The sequence below is a fragment of the Protopterus annectens genome, chromosome 11.part0 (assembly GCF_019279795.1).
Source record: "Protopterus annectens isolate FY-2018-M chromosome 11.part0, PAN1.0, whole genome shotgun sequence".
Classification (NCBI taxonomy): Eukaryota; Metazoa; Chordata; order Ceratodontiformes; family Protopteridae; genus Protopterus; species Protopterus annectens.
The window spans coordinates 180564997-180585689 of NC_056745.1; the positions used below are offsets into that span (position 1 = coordinate 180564997).

Sequence of the window (20693 nt, forward strand, 5' to 3'; positions counted from 1 at the left end):
ATCCAGCGCAAAGCTTGTTTGTAGGCTAATATTGAATAGCCTGTGTAGGGGATCTGACATGTCCTGTTTCAGGCTAGCTACTAAGAATCACAGTATTTTGTCTGGCCCCATAGAAAAAGTGTTCTTATTTTTTTTAAAACACCTTTACTGAATTATCACTTGTGATATAGGCAAATTTACATATCTAAGCAACATTGCATAAATTATACAATTTCTGCCTTTTTTAAACAAGAAACATCCTTTTAAACCATCACTTACAACATTGGCAATCATACATTTATATAAATAAAAACAAACCACACCGACACAATCCTAGTAGCAAGCATTTTACATCACAAACCATACTGACACACTCCCAGTTGCAAACATTATACATCACTTATAATCTACCTAATCATTTTCAATCAAACATTACATAGCTCACTTAAGTCCTGCCACATTTTAAACCTCATTCCTCCCCTGTATGTATTTTTCTCACAATTCACATTTTTTCCTATGTAGTTTGCTCATACTCTTTTCTAAAGATCTTGATTCCAGATGTTTTATCTCTGTTAGTACATTCACTAATTCTGGTATAGCTGGTTTAGATTTTGATTTCCATTTTCTAGTATTTGCTTTTTTGGCAGCCACCATAGTTAGACACTGCAAGGCTGCACCATGTCTAGGCAATTCCGATTCTGTGTCATGGCTCAGAAAAATCAACTCCCTCATCACATCAATCTGCACACCCAGCATCTCTGACAGTGCATCCCGCAGAGAATCAATAAAGTCCACCAACTCACTGCACTCCCAGAAAATATGCTCCCAATTACCTCTTCCTTCCCCATCACACCTCCAACATTTGCTGTTTACCTGAAGAAAATTCTCTGGAGTCTACTTGAGGCATAAAAGTATCTATGTAAACATTTCCAAGCAAAAATCCTAAATGTTCTAGATTTGGTTGCTTATTTGGGAGACATACATATATCCTGCTATTGTTTCTTTGTGAATTACAGCTTCTGTTCTAGATTCTTCTAAAAACTGTACCAGTGCTGGTCTTTCATTCAGGAACCCCCTATTTATTTCTCTTTCCCTTTACTCTGATATCAATCCTTGATAGGGAAGTCAATCTCTAACCTGCAGTCCAAATACATTTTTGGAGTCTTCCCATTCTGTCATCTTTCCCTGTCTAGTTATTTGCTCCCAGTACCTTGGTTCCTTTGTCCAATAAATTCCAGCCCTCTCTTGCCTGTTGTCTATATCCCTAATTGCAGTCATCCCTATAGGCAGAATCTCCTTTCTTGATTTGTTGGCTTAGTTCTTAGGATACTTTCTGGTACTTTATAGATGTAATATGCTGTATGATTATTGTTATTCTCCTTAAAGGCCTGCACCCAAAATTCCAGTCTCTCCTTGTTTCGTGATCCTCCCCCCTTGTATCTTCATCATCGTCTCTTTCCACTTTGAATTATCATTTTATGCATGTGATATTTATAGAAGTGTTAACTCTGTAGCTTTGAAATACCTCTTCATATCTGGTAATCCCAATCAGCCCTGTTTAGCTGGAAGAACCAACTTATTCCACTTGACTCTTGCCATCTTTCCCTCCCAGATAAAGTCCTTTAGCGCTTTGTTAATCGCTATTCACAACATCTTCTCTGGTTGATATAAAAATATCCCTCACCTATATATAAGACTAATGTGACTAAAAACATTTTAACTGCTTGTATCTTACTATCCATATCCATATAGCAAAACTTCCATTTTCTCAGTTTTTGTATTATCTTTTGTTTAGTCTCTTCCCACATATCCTTAGCTGCTACACCAGAATCATTTAATCCATGCTCCTAAATATTTAATTTTATCAGGTCCCCATAAGTAAGGATACTGCTGAACCAATTCATATGTGGGTAAACAATTTACCTCTATTGCCTTTGTTCTAACCTCATTAATTGTGTATCCCAAAAAGATTTGACACTGTCTCAAAATGTTCAACAACATTGTATTGTCTTTTTAATATCGTCTGCAAATAGATCCAGTTTTCTTGACTACCACACCAATTATATCCTTCAATTTCTGAGTCTCTTATTTTCTTTGCCAGTGGCTCTAAATATAATGCAAATAACAAAGGGGAACAAGGATATCCCTGCCTGGTTGCTTTGTTCAAGCAGAAATTATCAGAGAGGACCCCAACCACTTTCATTTTCACCTCCGATCCCTCATATATCCTCTTAATTTTGTCAGGAAATCCAAATGCTTCCATTACCCTGCTCATAAAGTCCCAAATTACGCTGTCAAATGCTTTCTCTGCATCAAGACCCACCAACAACAATGGCATTTTTTACATTCTGCTTTCCTCTGGATCATCAATGTTCTGTTAATGTTGTCAAATGTTTCCTTCCCCTCCACAAAACTACATAGATACAGATCTATCAATTATGGCATTACCTTTGCCATTCTTTTAGCCATTATAGACACGAACACTTTATATTTGTGGTTTATTATTGAGATGGGCCTGTATGAAGCTGGATTTGATGGATCTTTACCCTCTTTAGGTATTACAGCTACCACTGCTTTCTTCTAGGATGTTGGTACTTCTCCTCCTCTTAAAATACTGCTAAGTAAAACTTTCCAGATCTGTATCATTTTTTTCCCTCCTAGCTTCCAAACTTCCACAAGAATACCATCTATTATTAGGAAATTCTCTGTAGATTGGTTATATGTCACAATTTTTATCTCATCTGCTATCCTAACCATTAATAATTGAACCCTGTCTACCTCTAACCTTGGCATATTTAATTCTTCCATAAACATTTCCATTTGTATAGTTTCCATATTTCTGTGCTTTATACAGACTTTCATAGAATTACTGAAATATTTCTAATACCTCTACAGGATCTCTTGTTACTTTCCTTGTTATAGGCTCCAAAAGTTTGGCGACAGCCCTTTCTACTTTCTCTTGCCTGAGTCATTGTGCTAAAAGTTTTTGTCCTCTAGTGTTATTATCAAAAAAATGGTTGCTTAACAGCAATCTTTCTAAACTCGTGTATATTATTGAGGTAATCCCTGCTTAGCATTCTGCAGTTGATTCTCTTCTTGTTCTATGTGATTTCCCGTATTCTGCAATACTTTAACATTTGTAAGTCCTTCTAAATAATTCTTGTTACTTCTTAACTATAGCTCCCTTTCTTTTATTTCCACCCTATTTTTCAACTCCACCTTAATTTTATCCCACTCTTTAGCTATATTTTCAGAAGTAATTTCTATCCTCTCAAATGGCTCCTGAATAACCTCCACTACCCATTCCTTAAATTCCTCTCTTTTCAGCAGATAGGTGGGAAAGCACCAAGGTCTCATTTTTATTTCATTACCCTGTGTTTTTATTTTAGCTATTATTGGCATATGATCTGAAATAGTTATTGGGTGTGTATCAACACCTTCAATTAAATGTACATGTTCCTGTGAAATGTAAATTCTGTCTAACCTAGCCCAGTTTTTATATCTTGGGGATTAATATGTAAATTCACTCCAAGCTCCTATTACTGAATTCACAACTTCCTTGCCAAACATTTTCATAAATTTCTTCAAAAATCTACCATCCTTTGTTACAGTTTCCCTCCTAGGCCCCACTGCTGCAAATCAAATTCCAGTCCCCACCTATAAGTAATATTCCTTGCTGAAAACTGATTATTTCTCCCAGAATTTTCCTTAAGCTGCATTATAGCAGTTTTAGGTGGAATATAAATGCATGATAGTGTAATTCTCCTCTCTTGCCAGTACCCCCTTAGCACTAAAAATCTGCCATTATTATCTTTTTTATCCTATTCTATTACTATTGGAGCTCCTCTTGCAATTAATATAAGTACTCCTCTTTTCTTTTGTCCCATATATTCCGCTGAACCATCCTGAAAACCTTTCTTTATCAAATTCACATGTTCAGTTCTTTCCAATTGTGTCTCCTGTAACATAACTATTTGCACTCCACATTTTTAATATAGTTAACTATTCTTTCTTTTTTGTATTTATCCATGAGACACTTGACATTTACAGACATTACAGAAAGTTTTACATTTAAAAAGTTATTATCCCTATTGTTTATGTATAGACCTTTTTTAATAAATGTCTAGTTCCAGCTTTTGTGTTACATGCATACACTGTTTGACAGGTTGAACATTTGTATAGTTGTTTCTTGTCATATCCATTTGAGCCTATGTCACATCTTACAAATCTTTTTGTTTTATTGAAAGCTGTAAAAAATATCCCCTAAAGCCTATTAATTTAATACTAACATACACAACTATGTACATCTTCAAATACTGATGTTTTACCCTTGTATTAGGAGCAAATGTCCCAAACTGACAGCCATACTCCCAGAGTTAACCTAACAGAAAGGTTATCCATGCTAAGATGCATGGTACAGCCTGTGCTTCTACTAAGTGCTAACTGTTTTTGTCTTATCTTTATAGCTCTCCCAGCTGTGAAAACCCCTGAATGCTTTCAAAGAACATTATCTCTTAGCCAGTTTCTCTCCACCAAAATTTCTCTTTATCAGATTTTCTCCATGGAGACATGAGAATCAGACAGTCAATTTCTCTTTTTCAGATTATTTCCATGCAGACATGAGTGCCAGACACAGAATTGCTACTAAGCATACATTAATTTGCTAGAAAACTCCTCATAATATTTAATATTCTTTTTCATTTACTTGCTTTCTCTTAAAACTTGTTACCAAATCAATCTAAGGTCCGTAATCCAGTCATTTCCTTATGCAAAAATGAGAAAAAGCACATTCACATTTCTTTTGTCATGCTCTTTTAACCAGGCTTTTTTTACATTGCAGTGTCTGCATTTATTAAAGCAAAACTCCACCCTCTCATACAGTTTAACTCAATCGTTTGGTTTCTTTTCTCTCTACAATATGGTTCCAGCATTGTGTATGTACCAGAAACCTGCTTGTAGTTTTTAAAACTTTTATTTCCCTGCATTGGAGTCAAAGGAAGGGAAAGCCAATCTACTTTTTTTTAAACTCAACTTCACACACACTTTGCAGAGAAATTCGTCTCCACCTGCATGACATATCATAGAAACAGTTAAATCTGTAGTTTACCCTGTCAGGTACTGCTGTCAATCTTAGTTGGGTAATTAATCCTGCTAATGTCAGGAATACAGCAGTTGATATAAAAAAGACAGCAAGCTGTGGAATTGTTTCCACTGTTTTTATTGCAGAGAGAAGGAGAACTTAACACTCCCCTTTTATAGCAAAACAAAGCAATTCGATCAGTCGGGTTTAAATGCAATGGTCAACTCTTGTGACAAATTTACATAAGCAGCAAAACAGTTTTGAAATTCTAAACTTTAAATGTTATTTATAATTGTTTGTGTTAAGATAACTTGAGTAGTAGCAAACATTCCTGTGACATTTAGAGAAAAGTTAGTAAATATTTTTTTCTTGTAGGTATAAATGCATTTACCATTTTTTAAGCCCCCCCCCCCACACCCACACCCACAGGACAAAACTGCAGAAAGAGAGTCAGGTGGCAACCCTATCAACTAGGTGCACTGATACTGTTCATAAAAATGTCTTTTATGCTTTGTGTGACATCCTTCCAGAGGGGGATGCATATCTGGTACATGCAGATCCATTGTAAGAGATTCCCACTGACTGAGTCAGTACTTGCATTGTCAGACAGCAACCATAATATACAACTGAATTTACTTTAACATGCAATTACTATGTGCCCTTGTATTAAGAATACTAAGAAAAGGAAATCAGAAGTACTTAACTGTGTTTAAATGCACACACACACACACACACACACACACACACACACACACACACACACACACACATGTACACATGAACTTTATATACATACACATATACAGAAACACACACGTGTGTGTGTGTGTGTGTGTGTGTGTGTGCATGCACACATGCAATATGTGTGCATACAATGAATTATTTATAATAAGCAACATAGTATAGTTAAGCATTATTAATGTATACATTCTAGTAAATGTTGCTCACTGATTTACTTAGTCGCTGCCACACATTGGCTGTGTGTTCGCGTCTATGTCATAACATCCTAGACGCAAAATGTCGAACACTCACAAGAGCAAAAAAGCCGAAACTCAAATTCGGGTTTGTGAGGGGGCTGTGCCCCCCACACTCCACTCTAAATATATATTCCAACTCCGAGATCACACTACAGTGAGGAAAGGGCAAATATCCCAGTCTTCACTGTACTGCGATCTCAAAAATGGACCCTCGACATTTCAGCACTTTCACTGTTGTGCCGTTTAACATTTTGATTTTACGATGATATGATATAGATCCGTGTGTTCCACATGCAGTCCTGGTCAGTGTATTTCTGTCAGTATTTTTTTATTTGTATTGATAAGAGCATTTAATAATTATTATTTTTGCCAGTGTAGCTTATGTTGTGGCTGAAAAGGGTCCTGGGACTGGGTCATGTTCCTGGTTACCAAAGTATAAATAAATATGAAATAGAAAAAAGAAGGGGGAACATGACAGAAATAATTGAGGAACTAGTAAAGCACATTTTAAGTCTGCATTCATGAGAGAGAAAAATCCTCCCACTGAAGGCATTGAGAAGTAGCAGACAGACTAAGTTTAGAGTCCTAAAACTTGTCACTTGTAAATGTACAGCAATGATTACTTACTGCAGTGAGAGTTTTCACACCTCAGCATGAGAGTATGGGGGAGGCTTTATCAAGTTTGTTAGGACTACAAAAGACTCCTCTTACAAAAAAAAAAATTATTTGCTTTCTTTTGCTGCAAGTAGTTAACATCTATTTATAGCATAGAACAAGCTCTGGCAGCCAGATACATGAGGCTCAGTCAAGTAAACTGAGAAGCAGGTCTTTTACAGAAGGTTTGTTTGGATGACGGTGCTTTGCAGTCCTACCATTTATATTTTAATGGCATGAGAAAACAGCACCACTTCCTTATGTCTGGCATGAGTCATATAAAGAGGACTTGAAATGTATTCTGGGAAGAAGGAAGGAAAGCAAGAAAACAAGATCACATTACCAAGGCAGGCCCCATTATCCACCATTTTGAGAGAAACACATTAAAATTGTAAAAGAAGCACTTGGAGTGATTTTAAGGCATTAAAATATCTCAAAAACAAAGATACAATGAAAAAAATATTTTAGCCAAATCCTCCGAGAGAAGGGACGACCAAGGCAGCATAAAATATAAAACAATCAAAGCTCCAGAGAAACTAAAATTCAATGAACACTGTGTTTATTGATAGGTAAGCGCTTTCACAAGAAATTGCTTCATCAGACCTTCCACACACAATAAAAAATAAGGTCCATATATACTGAATTGAAAATTCAAACTCTCCAATCAAAATCACAGTAAATAACATGACATTTTGTGGAATACCAGTCCAGTTGCTTATTTGTGCTTTCATAAAATGAATGCAGTCTATTTCTTCCAGCTTCTCAACTGAAAATCTCAGGTTCTCCCTACATGCTCTGTCCTCTAATTCTATTATTTTTTTAAACATCTCTTCCTGAGCAATCTCTTATTCAGCCAGCCTTTTTCTTCATTTCAACCTCTGATTTTTGCAACTTTATCACCTCATTTGAATATCTGTTTAAAGCTTCTTCCATTTTTCCAGCCTTTTGTTGTTTTTCTTGATGTACTCTGTGATGATGTGAGGTATTGCATTCTGTGCCAGGAGAATAGGGCAGTACCTGTATAGCATATGCCAACATAGCTAGCTGACGTTTTGTAAATAATTTTGTGTTATTTGACTACTCACACTGACTTGTACAAATGCCTGTGTTAAAATTTTATCAACAGTGTTATTATAACTGATTAAATGTTTATGTTTAAACAAATAATTCTGGAAGGAAAGAGTAGAAGTTTTTGAAATTGTTCTATACCTTTCAGATACTGCAGCAGATCTGAGCAAGGCTCTGAATGTGTGTAGTACCAGAGTCAGGTGATCAAATGTGATGTCATTCTATAAACAGCACTGAGAGGATGGAACGCACACAGCAGCTTGTTTTGTTTTCTTTGAAACCTGATCTAAAAGATCTCTGACAGTTGTCACAGTTCGGTTAGCTGAGTTCAGTTTAGTTAGTTGGAAGCTCATCACCTTGCCTTGTGGAAGTAAGCATCTTAGCATCTAATCTTGCCTTGTTGCTGTATTAAGTTAGCTAGGGAGCAGTTATTCTTTAGACAGTCAGGAAGTACAGTGAGATTAGTTAAGTAGTTTTTTCTGCATCTGTTAGAATCTTTCCAACAGTGTTATTTTTATTTCTCCTGTGATTGAAATGCTGATGTTTATTGTACTTTGATATTTAGTTTGTTTGTTTGTGTCTTTTGGCTGTTTCCCGGTTAGGGGTCGCCACAGCGGAACTCTGGTCCGCTAATGATTGGCAGTAGAGTTTTACGTGCTGGTATTCTCATGTTTTCTATTTTATTATTTATTAAATATTTATTAAATATTTTTATACATTTCATTGTGGTTGGTCTTTTAGAGAATACTTTTAACATCTTGAGAGTACCTGCGCTTATGTTAGTGACCCCTTAGCCACTCAGAAAAGCCTGGATGCTTTGATTACACTCTACCATTTATGTTAGTATTGATTTTAGTTAGTATAATTGGATACCCTTGTAAGAGCCTGACAGTGGTTGATTGGTGGCAGGGAGGTTAACTTCTAGTCTGTGCAGAAGGGGTACAGCAAGTAAATCTGTACCAGCCTTTCCCAGGAGAGAGAGAGAGTGTGTGTGTGTGTGTGTGTGTGTGTGTGTGTGTGTGTGTGTGTGTGTGTGTGTGTGTGTGTGTGTGTGTGTGTGTGTGTGTCTGTGTGTGTGTGTCAGTCAGCTATGTAGAGCTGGGACACCGTGCTCCAAAGTGAGTCCTGTTTGGGATCTGGAGAGACAGAGAGTCCAGTACCAGTGTAGCATGTTCCCTGTGTGCTCTTAGGGGAAATTTAGTTTTATGCAGAGAGCTGCATTTGAAAATACTGTGTAAATTCATTCCTGATTTTAGTGACCATCTGTCACCAGTGTCAGTGGTGAGGTGGCTCAGGGTAAAGAGAGGCCATCCCATACTCAATCAATGTGGCATTTATTTTAACCAGGTCTGTGTGCAGTTGTCTTATATCTTCCTGTAGGTTACTGGAAGTCATGTCTGGAGGTTGCATTGCTTTTTGCTGAACAGCTGCAGAACTTTGCCCAGTCAGTGTTTCTTCTTTACTTTTTGTAGCTAATTTTTTCCAGATGCTTGGTATTTCTTTTTTCCTGGCATCCAAGCAGCACATTTACTAGCCAGTTACTGAAATTTATCCATAAACACAAAAGTCTTTAGCCTTCTTTATTGAGTTTCTGTTTTCACACTGGGAGAGCTAGAGTTAAGCTGTTACTCAATGTGCAGCTATCTTGGAAGTCATAGAAGCAGTGTTCTTGACCTTGGATAGTGCCTTGCAGACTTGTTCACAGGAGATTTTAGGGAGGGGTATAGATGAGAGCATTATATCTGGGAATGTAGAAGGGTTTGGAAGTGTAGTTAGAGCTAAATGTATCCACTAGTAGATTGGCAATGTCCTCTGAGTATGTGATTTTATTTACTATTAGCTTTGCACAGTTTTGGGCTTTGTTTCTAAGGCTAACCACGGTAAGATTAATTTGTGGTTGTCTTTTGCCTGGGTGGCAATTTTTACCTCATGTGTGGCTTTGGTTGATTTGATCAGGGTCTACATTGTCCTGTTGACTTTCACAAAAGCTTTTGCATTTTGAGTGTTACATTTATTTTTATGTGCGATCATTTTTCTCTTTTATTATAAAGCCAGTTTATATTTGGATTCCAACACAGGAGTTGATTTTTGAATTTGGAGTTGTATTTACTGTGGATGAGAGACAGAGTCATTTTTGCAGTTACTCATATGTGCATAGAATTTGGCAGTAAAGGATTCTACATATGTAGTGGGGTCATTGAGTTGAAAGGGTATGTCAAATTTAGCCAGGTCATCACTCAGCTTTAGTAGATTAGTCTTGACGTAATTTCTAAATGCAGAGATAGTGCAAGATAATTTTGGCTTCAGTTCTAAGTGAATGTGACTGATTTTTGGTCCAGTTTGATGAGGGAGCAGAGCAAACCCATATTGCTGAGGACCAATTCCAGGATTTTATCACCCTTTGTTATGGTGCATAGTAACTTATCCAGAAAGTCTGTATTTATGAAGTCCAGATAATTTCTGGACACCCATCTCCCAGTTAATGGAGTAGTAGTTGAAGCCCCCGAGGTGAATGGTGTTTGGCTTAATGTAGGGGGACTTCATAGTAGTAAAATAGCAGTTGTGTGTTGAGAGGGACAGAAAGGGGGAAGGCAATCTGGTGAAGAAGATTTGGGAAAGATAGGAAGAAGGTAATAGGAAATGAGAGCATCCAGCAAAGAGATGGATGGATTGTGTGAGAGAAGATCTGTGACAGTCAGGCAGGAGTGTCAAGAAGGCAGGAGTGTAGCACTGAACTGAGATAGAAGGTAACAGTTAACATAACACCCCAAATCCATGCAAAAAAGGGGGTTGGTGATGATGATGATAAGGGACAGCATGGGGGTTTAGAATCTTCTCTATGGTGAAGACATTGCAATATACCTGTGCTGTCTTGTTCTTAAAATGATAATGGGTCCTGTTAAGGGTAAATTGAACGTGGAAGAGTTCAAAGAGTTCCAGATAGTTATGTTGTCTAACTAGTCAGCACTGATGGGTTGCTCTCAATGGTCCTGAACCAGGTGACAATTTATATATCAGTCTCTTTTAGGGTAAGAAGTGCTCATAGGGAGTGGATTTTTTGTTAAGTCTCCTTGTACTGAGCATCAATATGTTATCCGGATTCTATTTTGTTAATTTGCAAGCTTTCAAGAACTGACCATGCCTAATAAAGGCACTGCAGGGCTGGACAAAGTTTCAGCCAGTGTATGAAAACCTTGGGGGCAGTAGTTGCACACCATACTGGCAGTTAGGACTGTCTAGCTAATATATATTGGACCCCCTTTGAATGACAGAATCTAAGCCAGTTATTGAAGTCAATAATATTTTGTTTATATTGCAGTATCATTCTTGGTGTTGGTAAAATGTTGCTCAAGACTAGGTTCATAACTGCCTAGGATGTATATTATAATAGCCTCTTCACAAAGTCCAGCAAGGTATGTCTCAAGCATTTTACACCATGTGTACTGTGTCATGTGTGCACTTACGGTTCAAGGACTGGAATGCCTGCATGATATGGAGAGTCCTGACACATGACAGGCAACTGACATAACCCCTTCTTGCACAGCTTGGTGAGTGGTGCATTAGTGTCTCTCACAATGGAGTCACGCTACTACAGTGTTGGATTGTGTGGAGGTTTACCATATGAGCTTTTGAACTAAGACATTGGGACTCTTTGATATGTGTGTCAGTTGGTGCTGTTTGTGCTATACATTTGCGAGGTTGCTATGGATACTTGTTTCTTACATTACATTTAGGAGGCTTTGTGGTTTAGTTAGGTTATATTTAATTAAGAGTCTGCATATGTAAGTCTATGTGTTTTGTGTCATCTGTCTGTGATAGGTTTGTTGTGGTGCTGTCTGGTATTGATAACTTGCCAATTACTTGTACTGTTTTCATGTGAGCATTTTGCTTCCAGTAGCATTAAGCAGCTGCATCTCTCACCACTGTGCCAGTTTGCATAAGTAACAAGTGGTAGTCAGTAAACATGAGACAACTGCTGCATTGTCCAGTGCAATCACACACCAGCTGTAGTCTCACTGCACTTGCAGCTAAAAAATTGTTAAGATGATTTCAGTGTACATGTGAATCATCTAGTCTTACAGTGGATTAATGCTACGATGTACTAATGAGCTTCATTCTATAGAACAAGGTTTGATCCCCTTAGCCTACACTTGCCTACTGTGTGACTGGAAATCATTTAACTACTCACTGCTTCTCCATCATCACAGAAAAGAGGTGTGTACCTAGTTATAAGTAAAGTAAAAAAAAAAAAAAAAGCTTTTGCTCACTTTACAAAACAAATGCATACTAAAGACACTTCTGTTCCTAGCCTTATGAATAATTATTATAAATAAAATCAAGCACATGCTTTCTCATTTAATAAAAGCAGGTGAGGTTTCAAAAGGATTTCTTAGGTACCAGCTTCCTTTCAGAACATGTGCAGGTCGGAGAGGATGTAGCCTGTTGAATATGTCAAAGTGATGTGAGATTTGCAGCTGCTTAAAACACCCTGAACAGCAGTGCTAGTTGAATGTGGCTGTAAGGTCTAACCTGGAAACTGTGTAGTCATCTGCATAGTTCATAGGTTCATAGATTAGTACTATGCTAGCTGACCTTTAGGGCCATTTTAAGCCTAGCCAATTAACCTACGTGAGAATTAAACCCTGCACCTTGTGTCCATAATGCAAACACCTTAACTATTATCCCAACCTCCCACCTTGTTAGAGTACAGTGTCACTAGCCTAAGGAGCAGGAAGCTTCTATGTTTAATGGACCTTAGTTAAAAGCAACATAGGACTGATAGCTTTTAATTTTGTTATAAAGAGTTTAGGCAAAATTTCCCATCTGCAAATTACTGTTGCCATATTTCTCTATAACCCTGTTTCCAGATGAAAATCACAATGTCTGTACTAATTTACCATGTCCAAAGTCTAGTTCATAGGTTCATAGGTTCATACTAGGCTATCTGCCCTACGGCATTTATAAGCCTAGCCAGAGTGTGTTTGGCTTTCGCCACCCATTTTAAATGAATTTTGCTATGCCCTTTTTCGAGGTTAGTATACTGTGCCTCTGTCTAACAGTGACACAGAAGTGATACCTGGGGTAAACCTACGATCTCCCATCCACTCATCAAGATTCCTCTTGAAGAGAGTCAATGAGGGACTCTGCCTAACCTGGACTGGGATTTTATTCCAGAGTGAAGGGAGCCTCTGGGTTATGAATCTGTCCCTCCAGCATGTCCTATTTATTTTAGTGCTGAGGTTCAAGTCTCTCGAGCGTAGCTCGATGGGATTTGGATTTTCTGAGGTGCAGCATGTCCATTAATTCCGGGTTGGACATGGCTTTATACGTCAGGCACAGATCGCCTCTATGCAGGCGGTATGCCACTGAGTAGAGCTGGAGTTTCTTTAACCGGGCAGCATATGGCATCTGTTTGAGCCCTTTGATCCTCTTGGTGAGGTACTTTTGGGGTCTTTCCAGTTGCTGCAGGTGTCTGGTAAGGTACATCCCAAAAGGGGCATTGTACTCAGTTATAGGCCTGATGAGGGATGAGTAAAGAGGCACGATGACCTCCCCTGATCTAGATGTGAATCCCTTCATGATTAGGTGGGCTATATAAAATGTTTTTCTAACCACTTTGGCCACGTGGTTTTCAAATGAGAGATTGCTATCAACTTGGGTCCCCAGGTCCCTAATTACTTCTTCCGTACTTAATGGATTACCACCTATGTGGTAATTTGTGGGCACTTTGTTTTTGCCAAAGGGGATGACTATACACTTTTTGGTGTTTAGCTTGAGGCCATGGCTCTGGCACCAGTTGTCTGTTTCTATGAGGCTCTTTTGTAGGATGCTTGTGTCGGCTGGAGAGTCGATTATGGCGCCTAGTTTGCAGTCATCTGCGAACTTGGTCAGCCACAGTCCTTCCGTGTTGGCCTGTACCTCCGAGAAATATATACCGAACAAGAGAGGTCCCAGGACTGAGCCTTGTGGGGCGCCACTTGTAACTGGTTTGGAGTCTGACATGGCTCCAGCAATTCTAACCATGTGGGTTCTGTCCTTGAGCCAGTTTGCAACCCATCTAGTGACATAGGGGTTTATATTTAAGCTGGTGAGCGTATCTATAATGCCTGAGTGGGGTACTGTATTGAAGGCTTTTGCGAGGTCCAGGTAGGCTGTGTGGACCACCTTCCCTTCGTTAATGGCCTTGGTGACTGTTTCAAAGAAATTGTCCAGGTTTAAGAGGCAGGATCTGCCCTTAACAAAGCCGAACTGGGTAGGATCCTGTGTCTGTAGGTCCCCAATATCTTTATTTATGAGGTCCATGATGATCCTTTCCGGCTTGTGGGGTGATAGTTTCCAGGATCCGTTGAGGCACCACCTTTGTGGAGAGGGACCACTGTTGCTGTACGCCACTCTTTGGGTACATATCCTGTAGTAAGGCTGAGATTGAACAGTAGTTTTATGTTTGGGTTTAGCTCTTCTTGGAGTTCATGTAGGACGCAGCCCGGGACACCATCTGGTCCCACTGATGCTGTGTTTTTTGCTTTGGAGAGGGTGGCTCTTACCTGAGCATCTGAGATGTCAGGGGGGCAGCACTCTGCTGGGATAGATATTTGCCCTTTTGGTGGGGAGGGGGGGGGGGAGTTTGCGCTGAACCTGTCAGCTAGGATGTTGGCAATGTCTGTGGGTTCGGTGTATTTTTTGTCATTTTGGAATAATTCTGAGCATATCTGGGAATTCCCACCCAGGTTCCTAACATACCTAAAGAAAGCCTTGTGATTATCCTTAGTGTCTTGTGCAATTTTTCTCTCGTAGCTGGCCTTTGACGATTTTATGAGTGCCCGTAGTTTTTTGCTAATACTGATCAGAGATGCCTTCCCTTTTTGGGATTTTGCTCTATCATGTAGTAGCTTCCTCCTTTAGTTTGTTTATGGCTGGGGTCCACCAAACAGGACGTCTGCCTTTGGAGGATTGGGTCTTGGTTTTATTTGGGATTGCATGATCCATGCATTCCTGAAGGTGTTCATAGAATGCGTTTATAAAGGATTCTGCGATCTGGGCCGTATTTTCCACAGGCCCGTGGGCTTTGAAGGATTCCACCTCGGTTTTGAGGAGTGTGAAATTTGGAGAAGTTTTTCACTGTGGTTTTCTGGGCAGGGGGTGGAGTTGGGATGTGAATATCCAGTGAGATTAGTTTATGGTCTGATCTTACCAGTGAGGGATACACTTCTGGTTTGGAGCATAGAGCCCCCATGTTGGTGATGATCAGGTAGAGTATGTTTTCCCCTCTTGTGGGAATGGTAACAAGTTGTTCCATAGCATTTGAGTTTATAAATTCTAGGAACCTTTGGGCTAGGGTGTTGGAGCTAGAGTAATGCTCCCAGTCTATGTTTGGGTAGTTGAAGTCGCCCAATATAATGGTGTTTGGAGAGACCTTCATATTTTCCAGTGTTCTCAGGAAGGCCAAGTGGGGTTCCTGGGTTTGGGAGGGTGGTCTGTAGCAGGCTATAAACTGGAAGGCAGTTTTACCCACTGTTAGTTGCACATGGATAGTCTCTGATGCTTCGTGCTGTGCCACCAACCTAGAGGTGTGGGTATCTTTGACGAATATTGATACTCCCCCTCCTTTTGTGGTTCGGTCCAAGTTTTGGGGCCGAAAAGCATGGTATGAGGTATAACCTGGTAGTGCTGGGGTGCTCTCGGGAGCCTTGAACCAGTTTTCTGTTACTGTACAGATATCGATGTTCTCCATGCTAAGGAGAGTTTTGAGTGCGTGCATCTTGAGGTTTAGACTTCTGGCATTGAGTAGCATTACTCTTAGTTTCTTATCCCTTGTGATACCTATGGAGGTGGGTTTGTCTTTTGAGCCCTGCTTAAAAAAGGCACTATGGGGGTGGCAAGAGCCTTTGCCAATATCCGAAAGCCCAGGGGTGACAGGTGCAAGCCGTCCCTAGCGAAGAATCGTGGCTTGTCGAGCATGTCATCCCAGGCTGACAGGCATTGGATCCCCTTTGAATGACACCAATACTTAAGCCAATTGTTGAAATTGATCATCTTGTCTTCATATTGTGGTATCATTCTTGGTGAGGGTAAGATGCTACTCAAGGTCAGGGTCATACCACCCTGGGCTACATGCTCAGAGAGCTCCTATATGTCTCTTTTCATGTAGTCCAGGGAGGTACGTCTCAGGTCATTCACACCAGCTTGGGCAATGACTGAGTCATATTTGTACTTGCCTTGGAGTGACCTGAGTGCTTGTGTTATGTGGTGGATCCTAGCGCCCGACAGGCAGCTCACCGTGACCTTCTCCTTGTTCAGCCTGGTGAGCGGGACGTCAGTGTGCCTGATGATAGAGTCACCTATTACAAGTGTATCAGGTGTGTTGTTTAGCCTTAAGGGCTGTGACTGTTCGGCACACTGGCTTTGTGAGCTATGTGTTGCACGTGTTTTGTTTTGGGGTAGCGGTTGCTTGGGTGTCTGCTTTGGAGGTCTCTGCTGCTTAGGCAGATTTTTATTTAGAGCCTCTGAGTATGTTTTTGTGTGTTTATGTGTTTGGTTTGCTGTCATGGTAGGTCTATTTGAGACTGGAATTGTAGTGAGTGTGGTTTCCTTCTCCTCCTGACTGGTTATGCCAGTACTGAGTTGAGAGAGCTTAGCCTCCAGTTTGGCTATATGGTTGCATCTCTCACATGTGTTGGAATTTGTTGGGAGGAGGAGAGGGTTGTCTGTGTACATGAGGCAGTTGTAACATTGCCTCAAGATTCTCAGATTCACCAGCTGAACCAGAGAGGAGACTGACAAGTGACCTTTGGACATGCTAGAATAGTACTGGGAATTCTTTTATAATTGAAAAAAGGGCCAATGGGGAACAAGGTACTCAAGGGGAGTTTGTGAGGGTGTAGTGCTTTTAATTTTTTAGTGCTGACTTATATAATTGCTTTAGTGAGCAAGTGCCAGGCTTTAGAGTAGGAATAGGGTGTTTATTATGAGAACTAGATCAGTTCTAAGGGAAAAAGTGAAGAGCAGACTTTGTGGAGCCGAGAATGGTTTCAACCCAATTAAGCGGAGCTGCCCGATGCTGCGCTATGCGCAAAATCGATCCAAAGCGGGTTTTATACAGGGGGACTTGAAAGAGCTAGAAATTGGCCCAAAACGGCCAACAGACTACCAGATTCTTGTGCTGGGAACACTCCTCCAGGGATAGATAGGCTAAGCCACTGGTGAACAAAAATGCCTCCCTTTATCCAAGAAAGGAAATGGGCAACACAGGAACTTTCCAAAAGTCCAGAATACAGCAAAGCCGGTATTTGGACTACTCTAGGTCAGGAAAGATGGGAAACAAGGATTATTTTTTTGTTTTCTTTCTTATTTGCAACAAACAGCAGGGAAATGCAATAAATATGTAACACAGGCTAGCACACTTGAGTGTGTAGCCTCAACAGGTAAATGCAACAAACAGGACAAACTTTAAAAGTGCAGGTGCAAAAACAACTTTAAATAGTTTAAAACAGTTCAAGAAGCAGAAATACTTACAGTTTAGCTAGATCGGACAGTCGCCCAGGTAGTAGCAGGAAAAAAAAACACTTTTATCAGGTAAGCAGTCGCTCTTTTAGCCTCTCTGCTGCTAGCACCACTCTGCAGGACCACGAGGAGCTTGGCTGAGTAGTAACAAGCACAAAAACCACGCCAAAGCGGGTTTTATACAGGGGGACTTGAAAGAGCTAGAAATTGGCCCAAAATGGCCAATAGACTACCAGATTCTTGTGCTGGGAACACTCCTCCAGGGATAGATAGGCTGCTCTAAGCTCCCCACTGCCACTGGTGAACAAAGAGGCCTCCCTTTATCCAAGAAAGGAAATGGGCAACACAGGAACTTTCCAAAAGTCCAGAATACAGCAAAGCCTGTATTTGGACTACTCTAGGTCAGGAAAGACGGGAAACAAGGATAATTTTTTTGTTTTTTTTTTCTTTTTTGCAACAAACATCAGGAAAATGCAATAAATATGTAACACAGGCTAGCGCACTTGAGTGTGTAGCCTCAACAGGTAAATGCAACAAACAGGACAAACTTTAAAAGTGTAGGTGCAAAAACAACTTAAAACAGTTCAAGCAGCAGAAATACTTGCAGTTTAGCTAGATCGGACAGTCGCCCAGGTAGTAGCAGGAAAAAAAACAATAGTAATTTACTATTAGTTGTGTCTGTTTATCATTATCTCATTTTAGGTCTTTAGGCTTCATAAGTTACACCTTCTGAGTACGTAGACTGTGTCAGTCCAATCAACTGTTGAGAATTTAGTGGTCCATTTCTGTTCCCCTGCATTATGAACACAAGGTGATGCTGAAACTATATTTATGGTCATAAGACATGCAGATCCTCTAAATGAACATATTTTATGTGACATGTCTGCAGTGGTGGGAAGCCTTTCTAATGTCAAGAGAGAAATTCAGAATTAGATTATGAAAAATATTATCAGTGTGTGCAATATGTCACATATCATATGTGCTGTTTTAAACTAGATACTCTTTAGGGCCTTACATGGTAAGCAGTAACCTGCAGAATGAATGGTTGATCAGAAGATTTGAAAACCTTGGTAGAATAAATTGGAAACTTAGTAAACCAGTGAAGAAATCTTCTGCAGTGTTATGAGTTAACTGGGTCATTTGTCTTGCATGCACAAGTCCAAAAAGAGTAACATTGGTCTTTTTCAATTTCAGGGTTGCTATGAAGAACTTAAACGCTGGTTTGATGGTAACAAACATGTTCTTGGTACAATTGGGATGTGTATTCTTATCATGCAGGTAACAGGATTTTTTTTCTTTGTCTTGTTTGGTTCCCCTTCCTTTTTCTACTTGTTTTTTCTGTTTAGCAGAGGAGTGACTTTTGGATGTTGCAGTACACTGAGAATACTGAAGTGAACTTAAGGAATTCTATAGACAGAGTCTGAAATGTGTGTGTCACTAAGTCAAAACAAATGAAATGGGAGTTATAAAGGAGTATGCGGGTGTGGTGAGGTAAGCAGGGTAGAATAGGTGAGAAAACGTTAATGTGAAACATGAGTGGCACAACACAATGATTATGATACCACGGAGACTTCTAAAGTTAGGCCAAAGTTTAGTTTACCTCAACACAGCTCCCCAGAGTATCACACTGCTCTATACATTCTGTCACTAAATACCCTGCATTCTTCATTCTGCCAAGTTCTAAACACAGGCATACTGCATATGACATTTTTTTTTATCCATTCTAAGAGTTGAATGTAGCGCCCAAATAAAGGACTGTATATGAAGACAATTAAAATGAGTATTTATTAGGGCATGGCTGGGACAGTCCTTCAGAAACAAGGAAGTTAAAAGTATGTACTTACAAGCATCACATAAATGCCAGAGTAATGTCAGCAACTACAATAATTGTAGTCACTTCCTAGGTGTGGGTTCCTAGGTCTAGAATCTTCTCTATGGGGAAGACATTGCAATATACCTGTGCTGTCTTGTTTATGTACTACTTTGTTCATGTGATTATGCTAATTAAGCCATGGGAGACTCACAAGTGAAAACTATCTCTTAGGCAGAAGCCTGAAAACTCCATGAGGAAAACCAGGCCAACATCTTCAGCCTAGTAATTTACTTGCTGCGTTCACATTTTTTTTTCCCAAATGTAAGCGATCTTTGTCTTCTGTATTCTGAAGAAAGCTTTTCCACTGTCAGTGCCCCAACTACTGTATGCTGATGGTGGCACATAACCTATGTCTTGGTACTGCTTAGCTAGTGGGCCCTCTGTTAATGGTTTGGCTGACAATTAACAGCTACTGTTAATCCCCGGCACACTGTTGTTGGCACCTTGACCTCAATCTGTGGTACTTCCCCAGCTGCACTAGTTACATAAACCTGATGATCGGAATATTGCTTACTCTACCCCTTTCATGAGAAGAATGAAAAGTCCTGTTTTGGCAGTGGAAGTTGATTTTCTGAGTCACTGATTGAGATTCAAGAAATTATGCCCCCATTGCCCTATTTTAAATTATGCCAGATTTTTATGCACCAGACCACATCCTATCTTTCAGGATTTACTCTTCACCTCTTTCTACAAACACCACCACAGGTCACCCACGTTGCTCCCGGAAAAGTGATTCCGGATATGTCTTTTCACCAGCTGTGCCCCAGACTTCCCAGGATCCTGAATCTTGTTGCTGGTGATAGCAAAGAGCTGGAAATAGACCACTGGAGGGGGGAGGTAGGGCATAGGTTTTGAGCCTTTATCCTTGTGACGGCTGTTCAGGATCCATACAACTGCATCATACAGTGTGATAACAGGAGTTCACTGATGGCCTTATTCAATAATGTAAAACAAATGCAAACCACTCTGTAGATCATGCTTTGAAAGTTGGAGGGCTGAATACTAAAGCACCACCTAAAACTCAGCTCAGTCAAGCCAGGGTTACTGGGTGGGATATTAGGACAAAGGCAGTGAGGCAGTGGACCTATTTTAGCCATGAACACAAATAAGGGTGCGAATACATCTGACCTGGGGTGGGGTTCTGCCCCTGTATGTGGGGTACTCTCTCTAGTTGCCATGACAAATGGAAGACTTGGATTACTTTGTAACATCAAAAACTGTTTGATCCCTCTTACATACTAAGTAGTTGTCAGCACCCTTCTTCTATCAGTACTAATGCAAGACAGTGTGGTACTAATTAGTAAGGCCTAGTCATGAGTACTAATGCAGGACAGTGTGGTACTAATTAGTAAGGCCTAGTCATGAGTACTAATGCAGGACAGTGTGGTACTAATTAGTAAGGCCTAGTCATGAGTACTGATGCAGGGCAGTGTGGTAATAATTAGTAAAGCCTAGTCATGAGGATCAATGGGTTAGAACCTCACTGAGAGACATTCTGTATGCCTGACCATGTTTTAATCTGCAGCTATATATACAGGAGTTTCAACTAAGAAATGACTAC

General features: G+C 39.9%; 1 protein-coding gene across 6 annotated transcripts in view; it reads left to right on the plus strand.

Annotated features, from left to right (window-relative positions):
- The window catches only part of TSPAN9 (tetraspanin 9), a 2052609-nt gene that overhangs the window by 2002411 nt on the left and 29505 nt on the right, over positions 1–20693 (plus strand). For all 6 annotated transcript variants that reach the window (XM_044087579.1, XM_044087580.1, XM_044087581.1 and 3 more), the window contains one exon: positions 18454–18537. In XM_044087579.1, coding sequence (XP_043943514.1) covers positions 18454–18537 — 84 coding nt within the window. The remainder of the gene's footprint in view (positions 1–18453; positions 18538–20693) is intronic.